Genomic DNA, 25,658 nt, shown 5'->3' with positions numbered 1-25,658 from the left:
TGTAAAAAATAAGTACAAATGTCAAGATAAAAATTAAGTTGATAGATACAATTTAATAAAAGAATTTAATTTTTAATATTTAAAAAATACTAACAAATTAACTATTTTTATTTTTTTAAAAATTTTATTAACATAATAATATAAAAATTGTTTTAAAAATTTTATTAATTAACTTTAGTATTATATAACTTAATATAATTGACATTACTATTTTTAGAATTTAAATTATATTATATAATTAAAAAATTAATTTATTATTATATATAATATTAAAAATATAATTTAAAATGTTATTTTCTAATTAAAAAGACTAGTTTATTAGTTAATATAATATTAAGATATAATCAACATATTATCTTTTAGGATAAAATTAATATCATTATTTGACTAGAAAATTATTTATTAATTAACATAATATTAAAATATAATAAATATGTTATTTTTTAGAATTAGAGTCAGTATTTAATTAAGAATATAACTTATTAATTAATAAATTAATAAAAAATCATCAAAATTTAGATTTCAAAATTAATATATATATATATATATATATATATATATTTAAAACTCATTAATCAATAAATTAATAAAAAAAACTATAAAATTACACATAAACTTAAATTCTATGTGTAAAAAAATAGTACACATATGAAAATTAAAATTTTAAGCACACATATCAAAAAAAATTTAGATCTCAAAAATTAATATATTATATAGATGCCCTTGATATATATTTATATGTAACATATGAAAGATGTTATGTGTAATAAATCAAGTTTTATGTGAAGTTATTTCTGTGACAATGTGATTAAACAACAAAATCACTTTTTTCAAACTAAGGACACGCCCAGTGGGACTCGAACCCACAATCGCCTGATTAGAAGTCAGGCGCCTTATCCATTAGGCCATGGGCGCTTCATTTTGTTCGGCTCTCATCTCTTAAATATAAAGTTATAATTCGAGACTTTGGCTCAAAAAGCATGTTAACCTTTATTTATTAATTAGTCCTTTTTGGGGAATTATAATATTTGTACAGTTATGAACTTCTGGCCCCAATTAATTCTAGCTTCTATGTCCATTAACAAATTAAGGGTGCACTGCAACAAAGAAAAATAAAAGGTATTGTCAGATTTGTCATTGCCTTTCAATTGATGGAGTCGAGAAGTTGCACAGGTCTTTTCCATGCTTACTTTTTCCTTATAAAACTTTGTGTCGCTTCATTGAAGTCCCTCTCCATTGCTTTTTGGAACCGACTTGTGATTATTGATCTAAATTCTGTGCAGCCTCATGTGGTCATATTATATATATATATATATATATATATATATATACATATATGATACAGCCAGCTGCAATAAATTTGTCAAAGACCAATTGGGCTGCAGTTCAAAGTCTCCTCTCTGTTGACCATTTGTATCATTAACCACTCTAATCAAGCCACATGTGCAGCCTTTATCAAGAATCTCATGACTAGTGTACATAACTTTATTCACAAAAGGGTAAAAGCAACATTACAAGCAGACAGAGGAAGAAAGATTTCCAGGAAGAAAAAGGTGGCTACAACCCTTTAGAAATTCATACAATTACATAATTATATCTATTTTATTTGTTTTAATTTGTTCTTGATCTGGTGAGGAACAAAATTAGGTATAAAGACAAGCTTAAGACTTTCTACATGTTCAATTCCCTTGACCATATAATTTTTGAGGATGAAGAAGTATAATGGTATTTGACATTTTGCCAACTTACTAGAAAAAAAAAAAATTCTAAATTAAATTCAGTGATTCTCTCTCTCTCTCTCTCTGTCTTCTTTTGTGGTTTAGCTACAGGCCATTTCAAGCAGCTGTAAAGCCCAAAAGATTCCACCATTATCCACTCCTTCAAATTTAGTTGAGACACCTCAACCGATTTTCAGATCCCTGCTAAATTGAAGTCTATAGCAGGTATTCTGGAAAAACAAACAATACCAGTCCAACATATGACACCCAGATTTACATACAGACACACATGCACCATCTTATCTCTTTTACACTAACCCCACCTCATCATTCTTTCTTCATGTTGTTGTCACACAATGCTGGCTCCATACATGCAAGTTGTGGTGATGATTGCTATGGTGGTGGTGGTGATGATGATGATGACGGTGATAATCATGTTGGTGACCTGTTCCTAGCTCATGACACCTTCTAAACCCTTCTCCCGTCACTGGGAACCTCCATTCTCCAGTTATCTCTTCTTCTTGTTGTTGTTCTTCTTGCTGTTGTTGTGGTTCTTCTTCTTCATTTTCTTGAAATTCTCCTTCTTTTCCATCTTCTTGGCCTCCCTCTAATTCTCGTTTTTCTTTTAGCTCATATTCTTGTTGTTGAGGTTCTTCAATATTACTATCATTATCTTCTTCTTCTTCATCATCTCTAATAAGATGAAGCCTTAACCTTCCATCTTCACGAGAAGCACGTAAGATCTCAGGCCTGTCAATCCTGACTTCTGTCAACTCCAATCTACCATCTTTTCTCACTGGCCTGAGGAAGAAACTAGGTTGACCATTATGATTCAAAGAAGAAAGTGGTGGTGGAAACTTCTTCACCTCTCTTCTTTCTCCAAATTTCTTCCAATTAACCTTCGTCGTCGATGATCGAGTCCTTGAACACAGCTCATCAATCTCATCATCAATTCTTCTTTCATCGCAACTCTCGAATCCTAAACTCTCAGTGCAAGACATCAACCCGTTGACACCACCCCCAACATCATCAACGAAACCAATACCCCCAGGGTCTTTCTTGAAAAAGGAAAGAGGCGTTGGAGGAAGCGAAGGGGAAGGTGGGGGAGACGGTGACTTGAAAGTAGTAGATTCAAGAACGTTGGGTGGGGTTTTATAGGCATCAATATCAGCAGCAGTAATTAAACCTAAGCCGCTACTAGTTAAGACAGGAAGGCATTTAGAGGACAAAGGCTTTTCAAGATTATGGGAAGCATCGAGATTAGAAGTATGCACGGTGGAAAGACCTAAAAAAGAATTAACACTCTTCTTGCAGAAACTCATCATGGTACAAAGAAAGAAAGTAAGAATAAAGAGGTGCAGAGAAGCATGTGTGGGTATATATAGAAAAAGAAAGAGAAGGTTCTTGTGCTGTTGAATCTTGAAAAGAAAAATGTAATAATAATAATAATAATAATAAAAAGGGATGGAGAAAGGGAAGAGAAGGGGATGAGGGTATTAATAATATCCTCACACCAAAGATAGAGAGACAGAGATGGGAAATTGAGGATTGTGGTGGTATGTTATGGTATACAGAGTGCCAGCAAATATACAAAAAAAAAAAAAAAAAAAGTTAAAATGTGAGCTGGAGTGATAGAGGAAACGGTGCCGGGTCCCACGTCAGATGGCCTAAGACTTCGCTCAGATCGCCCTTTGCTTCCACTCTTTTTCTTTCTTCTTTATTTTGCCACTGAAAATTTAATTTGAATTTCTATTTCTTTCGTATTTATCTCAATTTGCATGCGGGTGGTTTAATTAAGGAGATGGTTACTCCTGTTATATAACGGTTTATATGATCAATCTCAAAATTAATACATTTTTAAGAAAGTAGCTTAAATAATGAGGAACAATAAAATAAACTTAAGATAATATATGTATATATAAAAATTAATCAACTTATTATTGCCGGAAAAACCAGTGATCTAATCCCTCTAATTTCATCATTAAAAAAATGAATTAAAATAATATATATTGTTACTTGATACTTTGAAGACAAGTTGATACATACTTCAAAATTGATCTCATCTGCTAACCCCACCGTAAATGAGCGGACCTGTACACAAATTGATCAAAATTCGACTCCATAAAATTTCATTCAAATTCATTCGTCGAGATAAATAAATTCGGCTCAAAATTTATTTTTAAATTTATTTAATAAATAAGCTTAGTACTGTTTGATTTGTGTAAATTCGCGAGATAGCTCGTTTATCAGTTCGTTCATGAGTTAAATTTATTTATTATATAAAAATTTGATTTGATTATTATTTAGATTCTAAAATTTAAATATATAATTTATTTTAAATTATAAATTTTACAATTATATATTTGATGGGCTCAAACTTATCTAAGAAGTTTTATTTTAAATTTGAGTTGAAATTTAAATACAAATTTATATATAAGACGAGCTTGACTTTAGTTTATTGATTAATTTTATGCAAGTCAAATTTAAATATTGAAAATCTCATTGCACTGCTGTTCGTTAATACTTTGTTTTATTTTATTTCATTTTAGTGGGCAGGATTACATTGTATAGTAAAAGCATACATATAAAAATCGGACTATAGGTTAAGGGAGCTTGTGCCTTCGGAGTGACCCACATCTATCTTCTTCTTAAATTGTTATTGTTAATAAAAATGTGCATTCCGATACTCAAATCAAACGAAATAAGCTTTCAGTATGTATTGCTAGCTAAGTAGAACGTAACTTTTTAACATAACAGTTACTTGGCAATAATATGTGTGTGTAGTTGGTGGGCAGTCGATGAAACATTCCATCAGCAGTAGAGAAAGGAGCAATATTTGATCAAGATGAAAGCTCAAACTGAGATAAACATACTAAAATTTAAATATTGATTTTATTTATACTTATGGAAAATTAGAAGAAAGCAACTGCATCGATGAGGTGATATTTATAATTATATCATATTATGGATTTAATTAAATTGATTATGTATCATTTTTAGTCAAAATACATACATGAGTAATCAGGCATACGCAATCGGAGTCGTCAAATTCCACCGGAAACCAATGAATAAAAAGTAGAAACCTAGCTTCAAGAAGGAGAGAATAGTGAAATGCAAGCTCCTTGGAAAAGAAATACAACAAGGAAAGGGTTGTTTAAAGAAGGCTCCTTGGAAGTTGAGAGGGGTCCAGCTCAGAATTACGGAGAGGATACATGCATATGATATATAACAGGATAAGATGCCTACGGTAATGGCTGAATCTTCGCACCAGCTTGCCAACCCTGACTGACTACATGATTTATATAGAAAGAAAACAAAATACAGATAAATATAATACTTTTTAATGAATGTAATACTGATGCAATATTTACGTAACTTCACTTAAAAATTAGACAAATAAAGTCACAGTAAGACTGATTAATTTTTTTAAACCGAAACCTTACTAGAATTATTATGGAGTTCTAACAATATATATAAGGTGTAATTGTTAATATATTTCTACGTCCATGGATAAAAGAAGATAGTTTCTTAAATTTTTAAATTCTGTTTGCATAATATATGAAAGATCCGATATAAGGTAGATTTGGAAGAGTTTATCTTACAATTAGATGAACTGGAGACATAAGCATATTAAATACATATAGTGGTAGCTAGCTGTTGCTGGTACAAGAAAACAAAGTAAAAAGGGAAAGCCATTAATGACATCAATTAATAAATCATTGGTGAACACTTGAAACATGAAGATATTTTTGTTCATATAGGGCCATTTTTGCTATAAATTTAGTAATCATTACAAAGGACTAAACAAACGTTAAAATGACCATCATGTACATATCTATATCTATATATATATTGAGAGGATGAAACTATCACCTCTCTGTTGGATTATAATCCTGAAGTGGGGGCCATGGTCGGTTCGGTTGGAGAAGGTGACACAATTACAAAGAAGTTAGGGATTATTCTCGGGAACATAACATTTCCAAATTTTAAAAGAGAATCGCGACCCATTGTTTATTGGTTACCTGCAGAAACTTATCCTTTTTTAACATCTCCAACATTCTGTAGTATGACCATTGCTTCATCTCGATTGTGATTCTGATTGCTTTTTAATTGTGATTTTGAACTAATAAAAGCTCCTCCTATGCATGATGAGCTTGTAGAGAGAAATACTAGCCTAGCAGGATTCCTTCAATTTGTCATCTTTCTCGTTTATTTCTACTTCTTCGTTTTCTTTTGATAAGCACTTGACATAGGATTATTGTCAGAACATATAATCTCTATTCACAAAATATATTCTTTAAATATCAATTATGAAAATCGAATTTGAGTTATGGAAAATTAATAAAAGTTAGTGTTCTTTCGTATTATATAATTCTTTTCATTCATTAATTAGAAATGAAAATAGAGAAATGATTTTTTTCTCTCTTTAAATTGTTTTGATAAAGTGTGGCTTCTAAGTTAATTATGTGAATGTGTTATATGGGCGGTCTTTGTTGTCCAAAAGTGGTTTTTCTTTTTATAATTATTCATGCCGCAGCCAATTGATGGCACGGCACCGCCAAATCCGACCTCTTCCGATAACTGAGGCCACCACCGGTGCAAGCGGTTGGATTTTCACATTCCCGAGCCAGAGAGAGTTATTGTTTTCTTTCGCATGCAAATTGCAACCTCAACTAACATTAATATAAATAGGAATACGTAAGCATTGACTTTAGTTTTAAATTATAATTTAGACCATATTGATCTTAAATGTTTACTAAATAATATAATAAATCAAAATTCAACCCTAATATTAGGCGATTTAAATATTATCAAACTGTGATAGAAGATTCTATCAATAAAAAAAAAATTATTAAACATACATCATGATAAATAAAAAAATAGTATAAATATATAAATATTTTATATATTAATATTAAACGATTATATTATATTATTTAGAATTAATAAATAGAGGTTAGTTATTTATTAATTTAGTATACTAAATTAACAGAGAATTAAGTGCATGAAAAAAGAAAAAGAGCAAGTCGAAGAGTTGATACTTAGCAATTAAGGATGTGTTAGGAAGTGAGAAAGCACTCTATTATAGAGCCCAAATGAAGAGGATTGATTGCCAACTTCGTTGATAAGGCAGCATATGCATCTGCACGCTAACTAATTTAGTGTATTAATTAATGATTAGTGATAGGTAGATTTTGCATCATATATTAAATAACAAATGTAGTGCATAGTTATATATATATATATGAAGATATGATTGTAACTTGTTTCTCTCTTTATAAATTTTTTAAAAATTTTAAATTGTGACAAATTTAAGAATTTATATGAAAATAATTGTTAGAAATAATAATTAAATTTTATTATCAAGCATTTAATTATTTTAAATTATTTTTCTAATCTTAATTCCTATAAAAGAATTTCTATAGTTTCCCTTTCAAATATTTTATTACTCTGAATTCTTTTGCTAACTCTCTCATCATAAGAATTATTTTAAAATTATTGATCTATTTTTTATCCTTTTTTTCGATTCATAAAGAAAGTTGAATATTATAATTTAATTTGAATTTATATATATTTTTAAAAAACTTATAATTAAAAAACTGTATATGTGAATGTTAATTTCTAATTCATATAAATAATTTATTCGTGTAAAATAATTTATATCCAAAAGTGGCACTAGACTATTTTATTACTTTAGTCAGTTTATATAAATGACTAAATTTATATTTCATATATTCTATTTTTATCTTCAAATATAATTAAAATACAAGTGCATGCAAAAATTAAGAAAAGATAGTATTTCTAAATAGTGTTACAAAAATTTATAATTTTCAAATAACATAAATTTTATATTTAAATTTTTTATTATCATTTATTTATTAAGATTATATATTATATATTACTTATTTTTTGATTATATAGAAAGTTTAACTTTATAATTTTTTTTATATATATATATAAATGAATTATTAGTATTACAAACGGAAAATTAATTTAATTATAGTATAAATATTTTATTTATGTAAGATTATATTCGGATAATGAAGTACTACGTTGATTCTATCATATCATTTTGAATCATATGAATTCATTTATTTAATTATAAATTTTGACGTGTTAGAAGCAAGCCAATTTATTCATAATTTGAATTCTATTATAATCAACGGATGATTGTCAAAGAATTATGGACGTCTATTATTGTCCTATATTTCTATCTTTTTTTAAAAAAAGGAGTAGGGTTGTCTTTACCTTCTGGGTAAGATAATAAAATAAAATTAAAATATTTTTTTTATAAATATTGTTATTAAAATTGTTATGAAACCCAGAACGAGTTGATAACAAAGTAACTATGTCTTACACTAAATAATGAAAAGAGTCTAAATTTCAAATTATCTTATTCTTCTCTTGAAAAACAATCATCATTTTTACGAAAACCTGTAATTTAATTTGGAATACTTTGGGCATCGAAAATAAGTGGAGGCAGGCGATAATGGGATATTCTTGGAACAGGCATCGTCTGGAGAAGGGAGATTTCCAGGACTTTGTCGAATATCCTAGGCTGCCAAAGCCACTCACCCATTTGAGATTAGTAGGTGAAAGTGCTTTTCATTTTATTATTTTTCTGAGTTTTAATCTTAAGAATTTTTTTTCTTGTAAACTCAAATTTATAATTTAAATGTTTTGAAAAACCAATCAAAAGAATTGTAAATATATTTCGGAGTGGCCATTGTTGACTGAAAAGCAGGTTTGATATATAGTAAAAGGTCAATAAGTTCGGAGTGATTGAGACATCTATCCCTGTAAACACCAAGAACAAAATATATCGGCAGAATTAGCAGCCATGATTTTGACCTTTTCTAATAATGAAGGGAGCAGATGTCCTTGTCACAACATGTCTGTAGATTTACGAGAGGTTCACGGCAGAGATATCATGGTGAATTCTGGTCTCACCATTTTCACGGGTCTCAATAAATTGAAGGTCTGATACCTTCAAATAGCCGCTCTGTCTGGTCGTGAAAATGAAGCAAACTTCCGTTACGTTTTCAATCATATAATATTGCTTAGGTCAAGTACATAATGAGGCTTTCATAATATTTGGTCACAGCCTCAGGGTTTATTTATTTGGAGCAGTGCTGCTGCTCTAGCTAAATTGCCGACTGCTGAGCCTGAGGATGCTACAAACTACTCATAAATAACTAAGTAGCTGTAAACTGGTCTTTTTGGCAACAAAAATTGATGCCCAAGATCTTCCACAATCCTAAGAACTTCAGATTTTTAACCCTAAAAATTCTTAATATCTGATGGAAAATAATATTTTGTACTGTTATATATATAGAAGTATATTTCTATAAAAACATATTTATTCAAAAAATAGAAAAACCCGCTAGGTCAAGCGGGCCTTATAAGTTAATTGAAAATCGACAATTAACCAGGATAAATAATTTTATTATTACCAATTCAAATTTTAATTCAAACCAAAAACAAACCGGTCTATATGTTTCTTTTTTGGACATGATTCAAACAGTGCCAATTATTGAATAGGAACTTAAGAATTGATAGAACTGAAATTACAAGCGATTACAATTTCAGAAAGCAACATGACGCAACTCTTATTATCGCTACCGCATACTTTATAGCAGCAATTGTTTTTATTCTGGCAGCCAATGAGTGCCGCTAATTCTAGTATTCTTGTCGTGCATTTGAAAATGTCATTGTTACCTTTGTCAGTCCAGCATAGAGGACGAGTGAGATGAGTCTATTTTTTGGGCTGTCCTACTCCTAGTCCATGCATTTTTATCGCCGGAATGCTTTTCTGTTCGGGTGCTAATCATACATTCCAATCATTATCATTAATTAATGACATCCATATATAACCATGATTTAATTACAATTTTAATTATAATATCCTAATTATATATATTATTGAGTTGGTCATTCCAATATTACTCCCAGACAAATTAACATTAAAAAGATATCGATATTAGTAATTGCGAGTGTGCCGATATATTTTATTTTATTTTTTTGATTTGACGAGTTAGGCAGGCGGCATACATCTCTCGCTCTCTTCGGAAACACCACCACATCCTTCTTATCCTCAATGAAAGTGTAACTTGCAGCCACGCCATTGTCTCCCTGAGCCATGAATACCTGGAGAAAGGTCTATTAATGGTGAAGTTTTCGTTTTTTACCTTTGCCATATTCTTTCTCACAAAAAAACAACTTTACAGATTTTTATTTTGTCAGAAAAAAGAAAATTGATACCATAACAAGATAATTAAACTGGTAAATATCTACTTTTTTTTTTCTTTACGTGAAAAACGTGAAAGAAATTATTTAATAAATTACAAACTCAAATAAAAGTAGGGCAAAAGAAATTGGAATTTCTTGATGGGCCTGCATTGATCAATATTTTCTCTTAAACATGATGCAAAAAGATATAGTTGCTTATAGGAAAATTCTTATGAATAGATTTATATAAATATAATGTTCTTTTATTTGATTCTGGAGACAAGTAATCGACCCAACAATTAAAAAAAGAAAAGAAAAGAAAGATGCCAAATCAAACAGTGAATGGTATAAGATTCTTAATTCGGAGTTCCAAATTTGATAGTAGAAAATGATGTTAACTCCTTTAATTTATTCATTATTGGTTTGAATCATGATCTGTGTACGCCCTAATATGCAGCAGTTTTACATGATAGCCTGATTCCACCACATAACATCCATAGTAATAGGGGTTATGTTTCAAGGAGTCACTCATGTGCAACTCATTTAAAATTTTAGTATATTGGAAGAAATAAAGAATTTATCAATCGGTGGCAGTGATAGAAATTAGTATTAATTATTGGTTCATTTGATGTTATTATTTTAATATAATCTTTTTAATTCGAGAAATTAAGATCGTATAGCTTCATTTAAAAAAAATTATATGCACAAAATTTAAAGAATTACAAATATTTCTAATCTTTTTAAAATAAAATTTATATTTTGAATATTTCTATAAATAAGATTTTAGAATAATAACGATTTCAAATAGTTTAGTAGACTTTTTCTTTAATATTTAAGAACTTATAGTTAATATTAGAATAAAAATTTAATTTGGGAAGCAACTTATTAATTAGTTGATATATTAATTATTTTATTAATAATTTTTTTACTCATCGTAAAAGTGATAACTCATTTAATGGGAAGCAGATCCCTGCTTCTAAGAATAAATATCTTTTACCACTTAACCTAGATTTTAAGTATTTAGAGAGCTGACTTTGTTCTCAGTTCTTACTTTGGTTCTTAATTACCAGAAGATATGCAAAGATGCAAATTGCTCTGTTGTGTAGGGGATTTCTTGCATTCAAAGTGTTGGGTGTACATACGAAATGTTTCCTATTCATATTTTTATTTATTAAACCAAATTAAACATTAACAAGAAAAGAAAAGAAAAACTGAACATAATTGCTTCACTATTTAACTTTTATTTGATATTATTTTAAATTTAGTTAATTTCTTCATTTTGCATAACACTCATGTCTTCCAAAGTTATTGGATTGGATAGCATTTATCCATTTACAAGTTACATTGACTATCATCCAATCCAAGTGTCAATTATTGGACTTTGAGCACTTTAAGCTTTCGAGTTGGAGGGGTTGTGGACCTTTTGGTCATGGGCTGGTGTCATGTCTCCGTATCCAATTCCTCTGCGTCTAGTAGGAAATATTGTGAACAGAAAACTGCTGAACAAACCAATTCCCAATGGCAAATTCATGATAATTTGTTTCTCATTAGGTCCTGCTTTAGAAAAGAAACATTCTTGCACATTAGAGCTACTAATAGCAAAAACCAAGAACACAATTAGCGACGAGAAGGCATGAATAAAGTCTATCAAAGTGATTCTGTAATTAGTCTTCTTGTTGCCTTTTATTTCTTCCTCCCCACATCCATCGCTACAGTCACAGTCATTAAACACATATAGGCCCTTGAAGGTGGCAATACCATAGTAAATCTTGCCATCATGACCGACGAAGCTATCAGTGAAGGAGGAGAGGAAACAAACTAGCGAACAACAAATAATCACGCCTAAGGTGAGGTACCTATTGGCTGCAAAACACTCGCCATCATTTGAGAAAGAAGGCACAAGGGCTTCGAATGCAAGTACGGTTCCTGTTGGCAAAAGGTTTGCTAAGTTGGCTGCAGTAGATGCTAAGGTTTTCCCACGACCCATTGGTGCTGATGGTAGTAGCGCTGGTTGTGGTATTAATGGCGGTGATGGAGGCGGCAGCGGCGGCTGGTGTTGGTTAAGTGGTATCAAAGCCTGATTAGCCATGGAGGGAGAAAGAGAGAAGTTAGCGGTGTTTGTTCGAAAAATGTGATAATTTGGTTGTCTTATATAGGTAGTGAGAGTTGGGCAAGAAAAAGAAAAGAGGACAGCATCTATGCATGTGGATGAGATGGGTACGTAGCGTCAGGGAATCCTAATAAGTGGCCAAATTTGTTTTCTACAAGAAATATAATAAGGCTTTTAATTTGTGTTTTGCATGCCTCGCTTTAATTGTACTTTTTTTAAGTGAGAATATAAGTATCCGAGTAATTTTTAAAATGAAATCTTAGATTTAAATCCTAATCTAATTTATAAAAAGGAAAGGAAGATTTTGTTTGTTTTTCATTTATCTTAATTAATCTCAATGAAAAATTAGAGAAAGAATGAAAGAGAGAGAGAGAGAGTGATTGCTTGACATAATGTTTCTCTCTCGCTTTTTTTTTTTTCTTTTCTTATATATAAAAAAATGACATAACGTTTGTCTTGAATATATTACCTTTTTTTTTTGGAAATTACGAGCCATTGATTGTGGAAGATATTCTTTAAGTTAATGCAATATTTCCTTTATTCTCTTTCTTGTTTGTGACAAACTAATTAATATCTCTTAATTCATGTGAGACACCCTTTATGTGATCATAAGTTATTCAAAAACCTTTATACAATAACTAATTTATATTAACTAATTAAGATTTTTGGCTCAAGTTCAAGATCTTTTTTTAAGCAAGCTTAATTTCGAATTCCTCACAATAGCACTGAATTTTATTTGTTTTTCTGATGAGGAGGAACCCTTTATGAGTGAACCACGGGGTTCTAGTCTCGGCCATTACTAAAATTTAATAGTCAAATGATATAGTCTTAGTCATTTTAGGATTGGTTGAGTTCAATTTTAAACTATTTGCAAAAGGTGGCAGACAGAAATCATATAAGAATTTCTCTTACCTTTATTTTGAACTCATAGTGCAGTCTTGTTAATTTGTTCTCAGGTTAACTTTATTCCTCCAATCAAAGCATAAGAAATGAACCACAGGGACTACACTAAACTCAGAAAGAATCTGACACAACAGAATGAATTTCAGTACAGAACTAGTCATGGTCGCCACGAATTCCAAATTAAAGAATGGTGCAGAGTGAATCAGTGGAAGCACAGTTGTAATAGACCAAACAGGTGCTCAAATTTTCCAGAGATAGCAGATAGGGCAGGGCAAAATTGGATAGAAGTCGGAACTGAAATTTCATCGATGCAATATCAATACAGGAAAAATGGCAGGCCACTGACCATTTGGTCATGTCCTTGCTAACAAACACGATGGAGCCTCATATTGCCAAATTGTGTATGCTTCTGGCATCATCACAGGCAGTATGGGCAAAAATGAAAAATCTATACGGCCAAGAACAGAATTTCGCACACATTTTTAATCTGAAACAAGAACTAGCCCATATCAAACAAGGGACCAAGTCCAGCTCTGTCTACGCGACTGAGGTATTGACTCGGTGGGAGGAACTCCAGAGTTACCTCCCACCTACTGCCAACCTCGAAGAAGCAAGGAAGAGGGTAGAGCAAGACTTAGTTTACACGTACCTGGGTGGTCTCGACTCCACCTATGAAGCTCTTCGGTCCCAGATTTTGATGTCTCACAACCTCCCTCGGCTCGACACTGTCATCGCCCTCATACAACAAGAGGAAACGAGACGGGTCACCATGGGAATGACGACACAGGGCCAGGACACAGAAGGGAGAGCTTTCGCTTCGCACTCACGTGAAACGGCTCAAGGCAAGGGGATGCCTACTCACGTTGAGCGGTGTGACCACTGCAAAAAGCAGGGTCACACGTCCGAACGGTGTTGGCATCTCCATCCTCACCTCAGGCCGAATCACAACAGAGGCGAGCGAGGGAGACAAGGCAACAAGCGGGATAGAGAAGAGAGGAAGGGAGAAAGGTTTGGCGGCATAGGAGTAAACATGTCGAAACCTAAAAATTTCGACATGTTTACTGGATCAGATGTAGCTAGCGGGTCGGACCTTCCAACCCGACCCGACACAGCTGCAGCAATCTGGACCAGCCCAGCCAGAGGTCATGGGCTCACTCGGCCTCATGGCCAAACAACACCAAGAAGCAGCCTGGGCCAACCCGGATCCGAGCCGGCCCAGCCCACCAACCCGCCTAGAAATTCATCAAACCGAAAATTCTCAAATTTCCCAAATAATTTCTCAGCTCCAGTCTCTTCTACAGCCTCAGAATTCAAGGGGGTCAGGTCTGGTATCGCAACATGCTACAAATAAATACTCTACTTGAATTATTGATTCCGGTGCAACGGATCACATGACCTGGGATCCGACCAAATTATATAATTTTATCCCGACAAATTCCCAACATGTGATCATTGCTAATGGAAATTGAGCTGAAATCTCTGGTTTTGGCTCATCTAAATTGTTTAATAAAACAGTACCAAATATTCTTCTTCTGCCTACTTTTAAATCTAATTTATTATCTGTTTGTCAAATCACCAAAACTTTAAATTGCAATGTTATTTTCTCACCATCTATTGTAATCTTTCAGGACAGACTCACCGGGAAGACGATTGGTGAAGGATACCTTTAAAATGGCCTATACTATCTCACCACTTCTAGTCAATGTCTGACCACCACCAATTCCTCTAACCAAGGCTTATTGATGCATAGGCGGTTTGGGCATCCGTCCGACAAAATTTTGAAACAAATTTTCCAACTTCAAATAGATTCAAGCTGTTGTGATGTTTGCAAATTTTCAAAGCATACTAGATTACCTTTTCCATCATTGTCTACCAAATCAGAAAAATTATTTGATTTAATCCACTCTGATGTTTGGGGACCTGCTCCCATTACCTCCCATAATCATTTCCGCTATTTTGTCACTTTTATTGACGATTACTCACGACTTACTTAGGTTTATTTACTAAAAGGCAAAAATGAGATTTTTACATGTTTCCTCAACTTTTTTACCTTTATTAAAAATCAGTACAACGCCAAAATTAAAATTTTTCGCTCAGATAATGGCACTGAATACGTCAATAAGAACTTTTCTGAATTTTTTTCTCAAAACGGTATTTTGCACCAAACTACTTGCATTTATACCCTTGAACAAAATGGGGTTTCCGAAAGGAAAAATAGACATCTTCTTGAAGTTACTCGTACTCTCCTTTTTCAAAACAATGTTCCTCACATATTTTGGTCGGATGCCCTCCTTACCGCCGCTTATCTCATCAACCGGCTCCCAGCTATGTTCTTAACAATCTCAGCCCTCTAGAGCTTCTCAAACAAAGAAAAATTGACCTCAGTCATATTCGAATATTTGGTTGCACTGCCTTTGTTCACATCATACGTCATCATAAGTTGGACAAAAGTTGTGTCAAAACCATCTTCCTAGGATATTCCTCAAAAAAGAAAGGCTACAAATGTTATGATCTTACCACTTACAAATCCTACATTTCCCAAGATGTGACCTTTCACGAAACCACCCCCTACTTTCCTTGTGATCCCATTCCTCCCACAGTTCCCTCAGCAGATCTATTTCCCTTTAACTCTTCCTTTTTTGACAGCATTCTTCAGGATACTTCTTCCGCTTAGGAGCACCCCTGTGTGCCCATCGCTGGCCCTAGCCCTAACCCTTTAGGGGGAATGCCTTCCATTCCTGTGGCAATTTCTTCAGGGGGAGATCTTGAGTTACTAACAGAAGAACTTGCCCTATGGAATGAGTCACTAATAGAAGAACTCGCTTTGTGAAGATCTACTAGACCAACCAGACCTCCTGCTCGGCTAAAGGACTATGTGTCCAATTCAGTATCGTACCCTATTCATCACTTTATTAGTTATAACTCTGTATCATCCTCATATAGGACCTATTTAAATACTCTCACATCACACACTGAGCCTACCTCTTTCTATGATGCCAACACCGATCCTGATTGGTGTAAGGCTATGAAAGAAGAGCTCCAAGCCCTTGAAAAAAATGAAACTTGGGATCTTGTTACCCTACCATCAAATAAAAAACCAGTTGGCTGTAAATGGGTATATAAGATCAAATACAAGCATGATGGTACCATTGAAAGGTACAAAGCCAGGCTAGTAGCAAAGGGTTTTACCCAAACTTATGGTGTAGATTACCAAGAGACCTTTGCCCCAGTAGTTAAAATGAGCACAGTTCGTATTTTATTGTCTGTTGCTACTAACTCAGGGTGGAGCTTATTTCAGATGGATGTCAAGAATGCATTTCTTCAAGGATCCCTAGCCGAAGAGGTATACATGAAACTTCCACCAGGCCATACATTAGCCTCTGAGCCCTCCTTGGTATGTAAATTAAAAAAGGCAATCTACGGGCTGAAACAATCACCGAGAGCATGGTATGCCAAGCTTAGTCAGTTTCTCTTAAAAATTAATTTCAGCAAGTGTACCTCTGACTCTTTTATGTTTGTTAAACACAAGCACACTTACACCATAATTATTTAAGTATATGTGGATGATATTATTATTACAGGAAATAGTAATAAGGAGATTGAGGAAGTAAAACAAGCTCTAAAGGAAGAATTTGATATCAAGGATCTCGGTCAACTAACTTACTTTCTCGGAATAGAAATAGCCAAATCTCATAAAGGACTATTCCTATCTCAAAGAAAGTATGTCCTAGATCTTCTGCAAGAAACAGGAAAAATAGGAGCCGAGCCTGTAGATACTCCAATGGAAACGAAAAACCGTCTCAATCTAGAGGATGGCGACCCTTTAAGTGACATAGGTCACTACCAGCGGTTGGTAGGAAAATTGATCTATCTAACCGTCACCAAGCTTGATATTAGCTATGCCGTAAGCATGATTAGCCAATTTATGCATGCTCCCCGTACTGCCCACCTGGATGCGGTCGACAGAATCCTAAGATATCTCAAGGGTACTCCAGGCCAAGGTATTTTGATGAAGAATAATAATAATGCTAACATCGTTGCTGGTTTCTCCGATGCAGATTGGGCAGGCAATTGCGACAGAAAATCAACCTCTGGGTTCTGTGTCTTTGTAGGAGGAAATCTGGTAACGTGGAAAAGCAAAAAGCAATCAGTAACAACAAGATCTAGTGCTGAAGCTGGGTACCGAGCCATGGCATCAACAGCTAGCGAGCTTGTTTGGATTAAGCAAGTGCTCACTGACATGGGAGTAAAGTGCAAGGATCCAATGGAGATGTACTGTGACAACCAAGCAGCCAGACACATAGCATCAAACCCAGTCTTTCACGAAAGAACTAAACATATTGAAGTTGACTGCCACTTCATAAGAGAAAAAGTCCAATCAGGAGAAATCACAATCCCGTTTGTCAGAAGCCACGAACAACTGGCAGACGTCTTCACCAAGGCCCTAGACAAAGCAAGCCACCAAAGACTTCTAAGCAAGATGGGTTTTATCAATTTATTCGCACCCACCTTGAGGGGGAATGTTGAAGAACCAAATCATACCACAATGGCAAAGCTCAGCAGGCAAAGACCACCCGTAAGGACTGACGGTCTTTGACTGATGGTCACTGGCCTCAAACTTCTAGATCATCACAGGCCTAGCTAGAAAATAAGGAGCAACACCTCTCCCCTAAGGGAAAAGGCTGCTTCTACCTCTCCCTATTAGGAAATTAACGTTGGAATTGAACAAATTAGCAATAGGACCGTTACACTCATATTGTATATAACAGAATGCATATTCATCTTGTAACTCAGAATACAGAAACAATACAATTATACATCATTGATCAACAAACATCTCAAGCCTTCATTTTCAAATCTTTTCACAAAAAGGCCATGCCTGCATTCTAATAAAAGATAATATTTCCTCCCCGTTTGATCTCAGTGAATGGCCAATAATACAGACTAACAGTAAGACATAATATAGTCATAAGTACACACCATACATGTTTAAACTCGAAATTTACTGTATACAGGTATACGAGGTTTTTATTTTATATCTGTCGCCGGGTTCATCACCGCCTGTATTTCTTCTAGTGTTCGTCCCTTAGTTTCAGGTATAAGCTTTGCAACGAATGCAACAGTCAGACAAGAAGTGCCGAAGAATATGAAAAATGTTCCTGATATAACGGAGATATAAGATATTGGTAACTCGCTTTAGGCTATGGCAAAATCGAAGAAAAGCATACATATAGAGAAGAGATGAAGAGACAGAGAGATCACCAGCTGAGCTCCATTCCATTAAGAAATTGAAAAAGTAGGCAACAATCCAGGAACTAAGCCAGTTGACCAAAGACACAAGACTACCTGCTGAACCTTTCATGTTTATGGGAAATATCTGAAATAGTAATTCATCATTCAGTTTGATATAGTTTGGAAATCTTTGACATGGTATTTGAATTCCAGGCTTAATTAACAAACCTCTGACATTATAAGCCAAGGAATTCCTGCAAGTCCTAGTCCTGATGACGCATTATATATCTGATTGCCCAGTTACATACATCAACTCATTACTCATTTGATCCAATCGGTTTAGTTAACAAAGAATAATAATATGTTCAGTTAAATTGACTTACAATTATACCGGCAAATACCAAAATGGGTGTGAAATACTCTTTCCGTTGCTGAAGGTCCTATAGTCATGGCAAAAATGACATTGAAGTAATGATATGCAATATCTTTTGAGAAATTAGATTTCGAAAATTATTTGACAAGGTACCTGCAATGCGAACGCCAATGCCGTAAGAAAGCAGCCTATGCATGTCCCCATTGCAGAAGTCTGCAATACGTTAATAACATTCAGCTTTGGCTTTTCTTCAATTAAAAAACAATCACAAATTGATGGCACTTCATCTATACCATGAGAAGTGGTTTTCTTCCAGTTCGGTCCATTAAGAATATACCCAATAAGGCCATTGGTATCTGTGAAGAAAATTTGCAAAAGATCTCATAAAATTACATAAAAAAAGGAAAAGAAAGCAAAAAGAAGATTTTGGATTCACATTGAAGTGAATAACCTTAACAAGGGCCATTACTACTGTTCCAACATCAGCTGAAAAACCTGCAATCCAATACGGAGTATTAGCTTGATTTATCTTCTCTGTCTATAAGTATTTTAATGCAGTGACCATCAGGATTTAGATGACAATGCACTTAGAAAATGGTAATCTGTTATGTACCAGCTGATTCAAATATAGAACTTGCATAGAAATTAACTGCATTAGTTCCTGCAAATTGTTGCAGTAACATAATCCCAATTCCAACCTACAGAACCAGATAATTTGAAGAAGGATCAGATGAGGTGAGTCATCAAACTGCTGCAGGATGAGAGAGATTAATCTCGTAATACTTACAATCAGTGAGCGAGCATATACCCTCTGGAACAAATCTAGAACTGTACCCTCTGGAAGCTGTTTAAGGGTTTCAATATATTCCTGTGTAAAAAGAGCATCAATTGAACTTTCACATGCAAAAAAAATTGAGAAACCAAATACAGTAAACAAAATTAATCATTTCGAGTGTCATGTATTTCCAATTGATTTATGTATAAGGGTTCGACGTTACTTTGATCTCAGTTGCTTCCTCAGATATATCAGCATTTTCTCCTCTCAGGCGCCTCAGAGCAGCTTCAGAGTCTTTCCCTCGATCAATCTTGGCCTGAAAAGTTGACATTCATCATTCAATCTCTGAAAATTCTTTAAAGCATGGTATAATATATGCAATCCTTTCTCTTATATTTCTTATCAACAGCTTGAAAGTGATCATAGATATATATTACCAGTTAACCTTGAAGACAATACAGTTTCTGACATAGTCAAAAAGTATACTTACCAGCCATCTTGGAGACTCTGGAATGATGAATAAGCCTACCAGCTGTGTTACAGAAGGGATAATTCCTGCAGATGTAATTGTATTGCATAAAGCTACAATTTGATCAAGTCGATAAAATAGAAACGAACTCAACTCAAGGTACCTATAAGAGCCAAGATTCGCCAGGAGAGAATAGCTCCTATAAAATATGTTAAGGCTGTGCCCACAGACAGCACGAACTATAAAACAGGAAGCAGTTATACAAATGGTCAGTAGCAATGAATTAATTCTTTCTTTGAGATAGATAATGTCTATATCTTTACCTGATGAACAGCTGCAAATCCTCCTCGAAGATTTTTGGGAGTTATTTCTGCTATATATACAGGTGTCTGCATGACAAATATATCAGCAATTACTCGTGATATAAGATAAATATATCTAAAGTAATATATATATGAAGTCAATATCAAAAAATCCACGAAAGCACAATTCACTGCATCCTGTGACGAAAGAAGGAGATTTGAATGATGGGAGTGTTCTTCTCAAGGACGTTTATCATGTTCCTGGTTTAAAGAAAAATCTTGCTTCTGTATCGCAAATAACAGATTCAGGAAGATATGTTCTTTTTGGTCCTAAAAATGTTCAAATTCTTTCTAACGTAAAATACATTGCTGCCGATATTCTGTTTTGTGGAAAAAGGAAAGAATCTTCGTATATTTTATCAGCAAGTGATGAATATGTCAAAAAGGCTGGTCATAATGCAAGCACAATGCTTTGGCATGCTCGCTTGGGTCATGTGGGTTTTCAGTTGCTGCAGAAAATATCCACAAACCAACTTCTTGATGGTGTTCCTGTTTTTAAAGATATTCAGCATGACGAGATTTGTCCGGGTTGCCAATATGGAAAATCTCATCGTCTTTCTTTCTCAAGTTCAAAAAGTAGAGCTTCAGCAGCATTGGAATTGGTTCATTCCGATCTTTTAGGACCAACGAGGACAGCAAGCTATACTGGCCTTCATTATGTGATGGTAATTGTGGATGATTTCTCTTGTTTCAGCTAGATATACTTTTTAGAACACAAAAGTGAAGCTTTTTCTAAATTTATCCAGTTTAAGCATGATGTAGAAAAAGAATTTAGGTTGCAAATCAAGTGCTTGTGGATGGATAACGGAGGGGAATTTCTATCAAAAGATTTTATGGATTACTGTAGAGAGCATGAAATTTAGCGTCAAATGACTTGTCCAGAAACCCCGCAGCAAAATGGGGTGGCTGAGCGCAAGTTAGCTCATCTTACATCAGTTTGTTTGTCTTGGTTACATGCGAGGAGTCTTCTAAGAGAGTTATGGGCAGCGGCATTTCAAACTGCTTGCCATGTCATAAATCGGCTGCCTCCATGGCCAGGGACAGAATCATCACCATTTGAGCTGCTCTATCATTGTAAACCCAATGTGAGTTATTTTCGTATTTTTGGGTCTATATGTTATGTTCATGTATTGAAACATAATCGAACTAAGCTTAACCCAAAGGCCAAGAAATATATTTTTGTTGGCTATGATACTCATAGGAAGGGTTAGAGATGTATGGATTTGGAAAGAAAGAAGGTTATCATTTCTCGTGATGTGGTGTTCGATGAAGTTTCATGTTACAAAGATGATGCAAATGGCAGCAGAAGTACAACTACTCTTGCACTCTTTCCTGATGACTCTACATTAGGAATAAGTAATTCTTCAATTGAGGGAGGCATTCAAGCTGAGGAAAATACAAAGGCCATCACAAATATTGAAGCTGCCACAAGAAAAAAATCCTCTGAGACAGAAAAAGCTACCAGGTCACTTGTCTGATTTTGTAGTTGAAATGAATCAATTTTCTGTTTTGTCTTGTTTTTTCATGGGAGATTCTTGTGAAAATGAGCCGAGGTTGTACAGTGAAGCTAAAGGCATTTCAGAATGGAAAAATGCAATGGTGGACGAAATTTCAGCACTTAAAAAGAATGACACCTGGGAGCTTGTATTAAAGCCGTATGATGCTGATTTAATTACTTGTAAGTGGGTTTACAAGTTGAAGAAAAAGGTTGATGGTACGATTGATAGATACAAAGCTCGTCTTGTTGCTCGTGGTTTTTCTCAACAATACGGCCGAGACTATGATGAGACTTTTAGTCTGGTTGCAAGGATGGTAACAGTTCGGGCAATCATTTCTTTAGCTGCTAGTAAAGGCTGGAAATTATGGCAACTCGATGTGAAAAATGCTTTCCTTTACGGAGAGTTGGATCATGATATTTTTATGGAGCGGCCACAAGGATTTGTCTCTAAGGAATATCCTGATTACGTGTGCAGACTTAAGAAGGCGCTATACGGTCTCAAGCAAGCTCCTCGTGCTTGGTTCGGTAAGATTGCTCAATATCTTGATTTTTGTGGTTTTAAATCTGCAAGTGTTGATCCAAGCCTGTTTATTAAGAGAATACCCACTGAATGCACCTTGCTCTTGCTTTATGTTGATGATATGATTATTACTGGTGATGATATTGCTGAAATTAATTGTCTTCAAGATGCTTTGTCGGTTCGTTTTGAAATGAAAAGTTTAGGAGAAGCTAGTTGTTTCCTTGGTTTGGAAATTGAAAAATGTGATGGTTATTTTGTCTCTCAGAAAGGATATGCAGCCAATTTATTGCAGAGGTTTCGTATGGAAAATTCAAGAGTAAAAACTACTCCCATGGAACCTAATCTCAAGTTAGCTAGAAATGCAGGAAAGTCATTTGAAGATGCAATATTTTTTCGTCAAATTGTTGGTAGTTTATTTTATTTAACTATCACAAGACCTGATATTGCATTTTCGGTAGGAGTTATTTCTTAATTTATGGATCAGCCATGTGAGATTCATTTGACTGCAGCAAAAAGGATTCTTTGTTATATCAAGGGCACTCTAAGTTATGGATTAATGTATGAGCAATCTAAATTGTTTTCCTTGAGTGGCTTTGTAGATGCAAATTGGGCCGATGACGTGAATGATAGACGCTCCACATCAGGTTTTTATTTTACAATAGGTTCTGCTGCGATTTCCTAGTGTAGTAAAAAACAATCTACAGTTGCTCTTTCTAGTTGTGAGGTAGAATATGTAGCAGCTACAATGGCTACTCAAGAATGTTTGTGGCTAAGGAGACTTATTCAAGAAATAGTGACTACTCACAGTCATCCAATTCAAATTTATTATAATAATGAAAGTGCAATAAAACTTGTAGATAATCCAGTGTTTCATGCTCGTTCCAAGCACATCGAAACCCATTACCACTTTGTTCGTGAGAAAGTGTTATCTCAGGAGATTGAGTTGCAGAAAATACGAACTGATAAGCAAGTTGCAGACATATTTACTAAAGCACTTGCCAAAACTAAGTTTGAAGCTTTTCGCCAGGCTCTTGGAGTTATTGAGAAATAAGTTTGCAGTAAGGGAGGCTGCCAGAATTTAGTGCAATTTATTACTGGTTTAAACTTGTCAAGTTATTCATTTTTAATAGGAGTCTGTTAGCTTATTTTGGTCCTTTATTTGTGTAAATAAATCAGCTGTACGTTAGCTACTCTTGGGCAAATTAGTTGAGTCTTTATATAAATTATTTTAGTTTAAATAGATGTCTTACTGATAGTAAATTGTAGAAGCAGTGCAACACTTCATATTTCAGTTTTTTTGTATTATCTTTTTTGAATAATAATAATTTTCATATTTATCTTCATTTTGAGAGTTAGAATTTGTTTCACAAATATATCAGCAATTACTCGTGATATAAGATGAATATATCTAAAGTAAGTAATATATATATATATGAAGTCAACATCAAAAAATCCACGAAAGCACAATGTTCATTTTTTATATCTTTTCAAAAAAGGAAAACAAAAGAGGATTCAGTCTGTCTGTAAAATTACCACATAAGATAGAAGGCCAACCCCAAATCCTGTGAAGAGTCTTCCAAGGTCAAGCAACCAAGCACCCTTTCAACGAGAAATGAGCACTTGTCATCCTGAACTTCACGACATTGAGTATAATATTCGAAAAAATAAAAAGAAAAGGGACCTGTGAGAATATGATTGCAAGCCATCCTACGGTGCACAATATTTGTGAAATCCCCATTGCCTGTTTCGGAAATATTATTGTTAAGAAAATAGAGGAGAACTGATAAATATGTGCCTAATGGATATTGAGAAACTTACACCTCTACGACCAATCAAGTCTGCAATCTTTCCACTAAACACTGCCCCACACATTGCTCCAATTGACATAATTGAGCCAAAAACTGAGTACTGAATAATGACAACATAAAAGTTTAACTTATATAAAATGAACAAAATATTTTTCTTTGTGCTTCTTTTTATATATATTGCAAATAATAAATAATATTTATTATCAACAAGAGCACAATAAACTGGACCTAATGATTCATGTGATATAACTCTCCATAAGTTCTTTGTTACGTAATAGAAAGTTTAACTATTTTCTAATACTCATTTGATGAACTCTCATTAATACTTCTTTTAAATAAAATATTCTTGCAACTGAAGAATACCCAAAAAGAATCACTCCATTGGCTAAATATGTATCCTGTTAATCAAACAATACTTGAAGTATTAAAGATTATACAGGAACTGTTCATATACACATAAATGCTTTCACAATGTTTCCCTTACCTCTGCCAAAGAAAGGCCAAGATCGTCCATGATCCCAGTCTCAGCAGGTGATGAATATCCAAGCTGCAAAAACAGACAGATCTTGATGAGAAAACAGAAAAGACAAGATTTAAGAAAAAATAATATAAGAAAAAGCTGATAGGCACATTGGTTCTTGATGTCCGTACGTACCATGTTTACGACAGCAACCAAATTAAGGATACTATAAAATATTTGAAACACGGGTCCTAAACTAATAAATAATGATTGAGAAAAACTGTCTCAAATAAATAAATGACAATCCTCTGTTGCAACAAAATATTTTAATCTGTTTATATATAGAGTCCAAGCCAAGGGCAGTGCAATAATGTAATGCAGTACTTACAACAGCACCAAAGACATAGGAACCGCAAACAGCAATGAAGGTGGTGAAAACTAACATAGAAGTGGCGCCGGCAGCTGAGCCACCAGTCTCCGGAGGGTGGTGGTGGCCATTGCTGCTGCCGTGTTCGAGGAGAGAGTTGTCTAATAGTGAAGTCTCGTCCTCCATTTTGGGAAGCTAAAATGAAGGTACGAGTAAAATGAATAAGAATAATAACCATGTGCAAAAGATGGATACATGGAAGGTCCCACACAGACCTTTCTATTGTCTTCCCCTTTAATTATTAGTTTAGATTCGCTTTCATCTGCCTGCACTTCTCTAACTGCAATTCAATTCTCTTTCCATCTCCTTTTTTCTTTAAATAAATGAACTTGTTGCTTTATTTATTTATTTATGTACTTTTCTAATTTATCTCTTTCAAAAATTTTATTTATATGTAATTAAAAAAATATAAATTTTTAATTAATTTCATTTATTTTAGTAATTATGATTTCAACAAAAAAATTTACTCAACTTTTTATAAAATTACAATTTTAAATTATAAAATTACAATTTTAAATTATAAAATGTGAAATATGATAACATATGTAGGCATTGATGAAAGATATTCTTGTAATTATTTATTAAATTAATAATAAATATATTTTTTTTAAAAGTTCTTGTCTATAATTATTATTTAAGAAAGTCAAATAGGTTATGAAACTGGTGGTTATAGACCTTACCTATAAGGACTAATTTGCACTTTTTATGATGATATTAATTTTTTTAAATATTGATGTGAACTATTGATAAAAGCTGAAATTTTAAAATTAAGAA

General features: G+C 33.6%; 3 protein-coding genes and 1 non-coding gene across 4 annotated transcripts; all 4 read right to left on the bottom strand.

Moving 5' to 3' along the window:
• Window positions 1-842: 842 nt before the first annotated feature.
• TRNAR-UCU lies at window positions 843-915 on the bottom strand. Its single transcript has one exon. It is a non-coding gene; the product is annotated as a tRNA-Arg (tRNA).
• A 552-nt stretch (window positions 916-1,467) lies between these two features.
• Window positions 1,468-3,259, bottom strand: LOC8285510 (protein FANTASTIC FOUR 1). The gene has a single exon (XM_002512280.4). It carries the CDS (start codon window positions 3,041-3,043, stop codon window positions 2,057-2,059), a length of 987 nt encoding a protein of 328 aa, XP_002512326.1. The 5' UTR covers window positions 3,044-3,259; the 3' UTR covers window positions 1,468-2,056.
• Window positions 3,260-11,159: 7,900 nt separating this feature from the next.
• LOC8285509 (protein DMP10) lies at window positions 11,160-12,068 on the bottom strand. Its single transcript, XM_002512279.3, has one exon. It carries the CDS (start codon window positions 12,034-12,036, stop codon window positions 11,338-11,340), a length of 699 nt encoding a protein of 232 aa, XP_002512325.1. The 5' UTR covers window positions 12,037-12,068; the 3' UTR covers window positions 11,160-11,337.
• Window positions 12,069-17,782: 5,714 nt separating this feature from the next.
• Window positions 17,783-25,104, bottom strand: LOC8285508 (sugar transporter ERD6-like 5). The gene is made up of 18 exons (XM_002512278.4): window positions 24,846-25,104; window positions 24,482-24,544; window positions 24,008-24,097; window positions 23,871-23,930; window positions 23,723-23,788; window positions 20,133-20,198; window positions 19,973-20,048; window positions 19,831-19,895; window positions 19,564-19,656; window positions 19,353-19,433; window positions 19,179-19,263; window positions 19,017-19,060; window positions 18,859-18,921; window positions 18,719-18,778; window positions 18,576-18,632; window positions 18,421-18,480; window positions 18,223-18,337; window positions 17,783-18,119 (listed from the first exon to the last, which is right to left on the bottom strand). The coding sequence occupies exons 1-18, from the start codon at window positions 25,008-25,010 to the stop codon at window positions 17,989-17,991; spliced, it is 1,440 nt and encodes a 479-aa protein (XP_002512324.1). The 5' UTR covers window positions 25,011-25,104; the 3' UTR covers window positions 17,783-17,988.
• Between the last annotated feature and the right edge of the window lie 554 nt (window positions 25,105-25,658).

The sequence above is a fragment of the Ricinus communis genome, chromosome 10, assembly GCF_019578655.1.
Source record: "Ricinus communis isolate WT05 ecotype wild-type chromosome 10, ASM1957865v1, whole genome shotgun sequence".
Lineage (NCBI taxonomy): Eukaryota > Viridiplantae > Streptophyta > Magnoliopsida > Malpighiales > Euphorbiaceae > Ricinus > Ricinus communis.
This window is presented reverse-complemented; position numbering and strand designations above follow the sequence as displayed.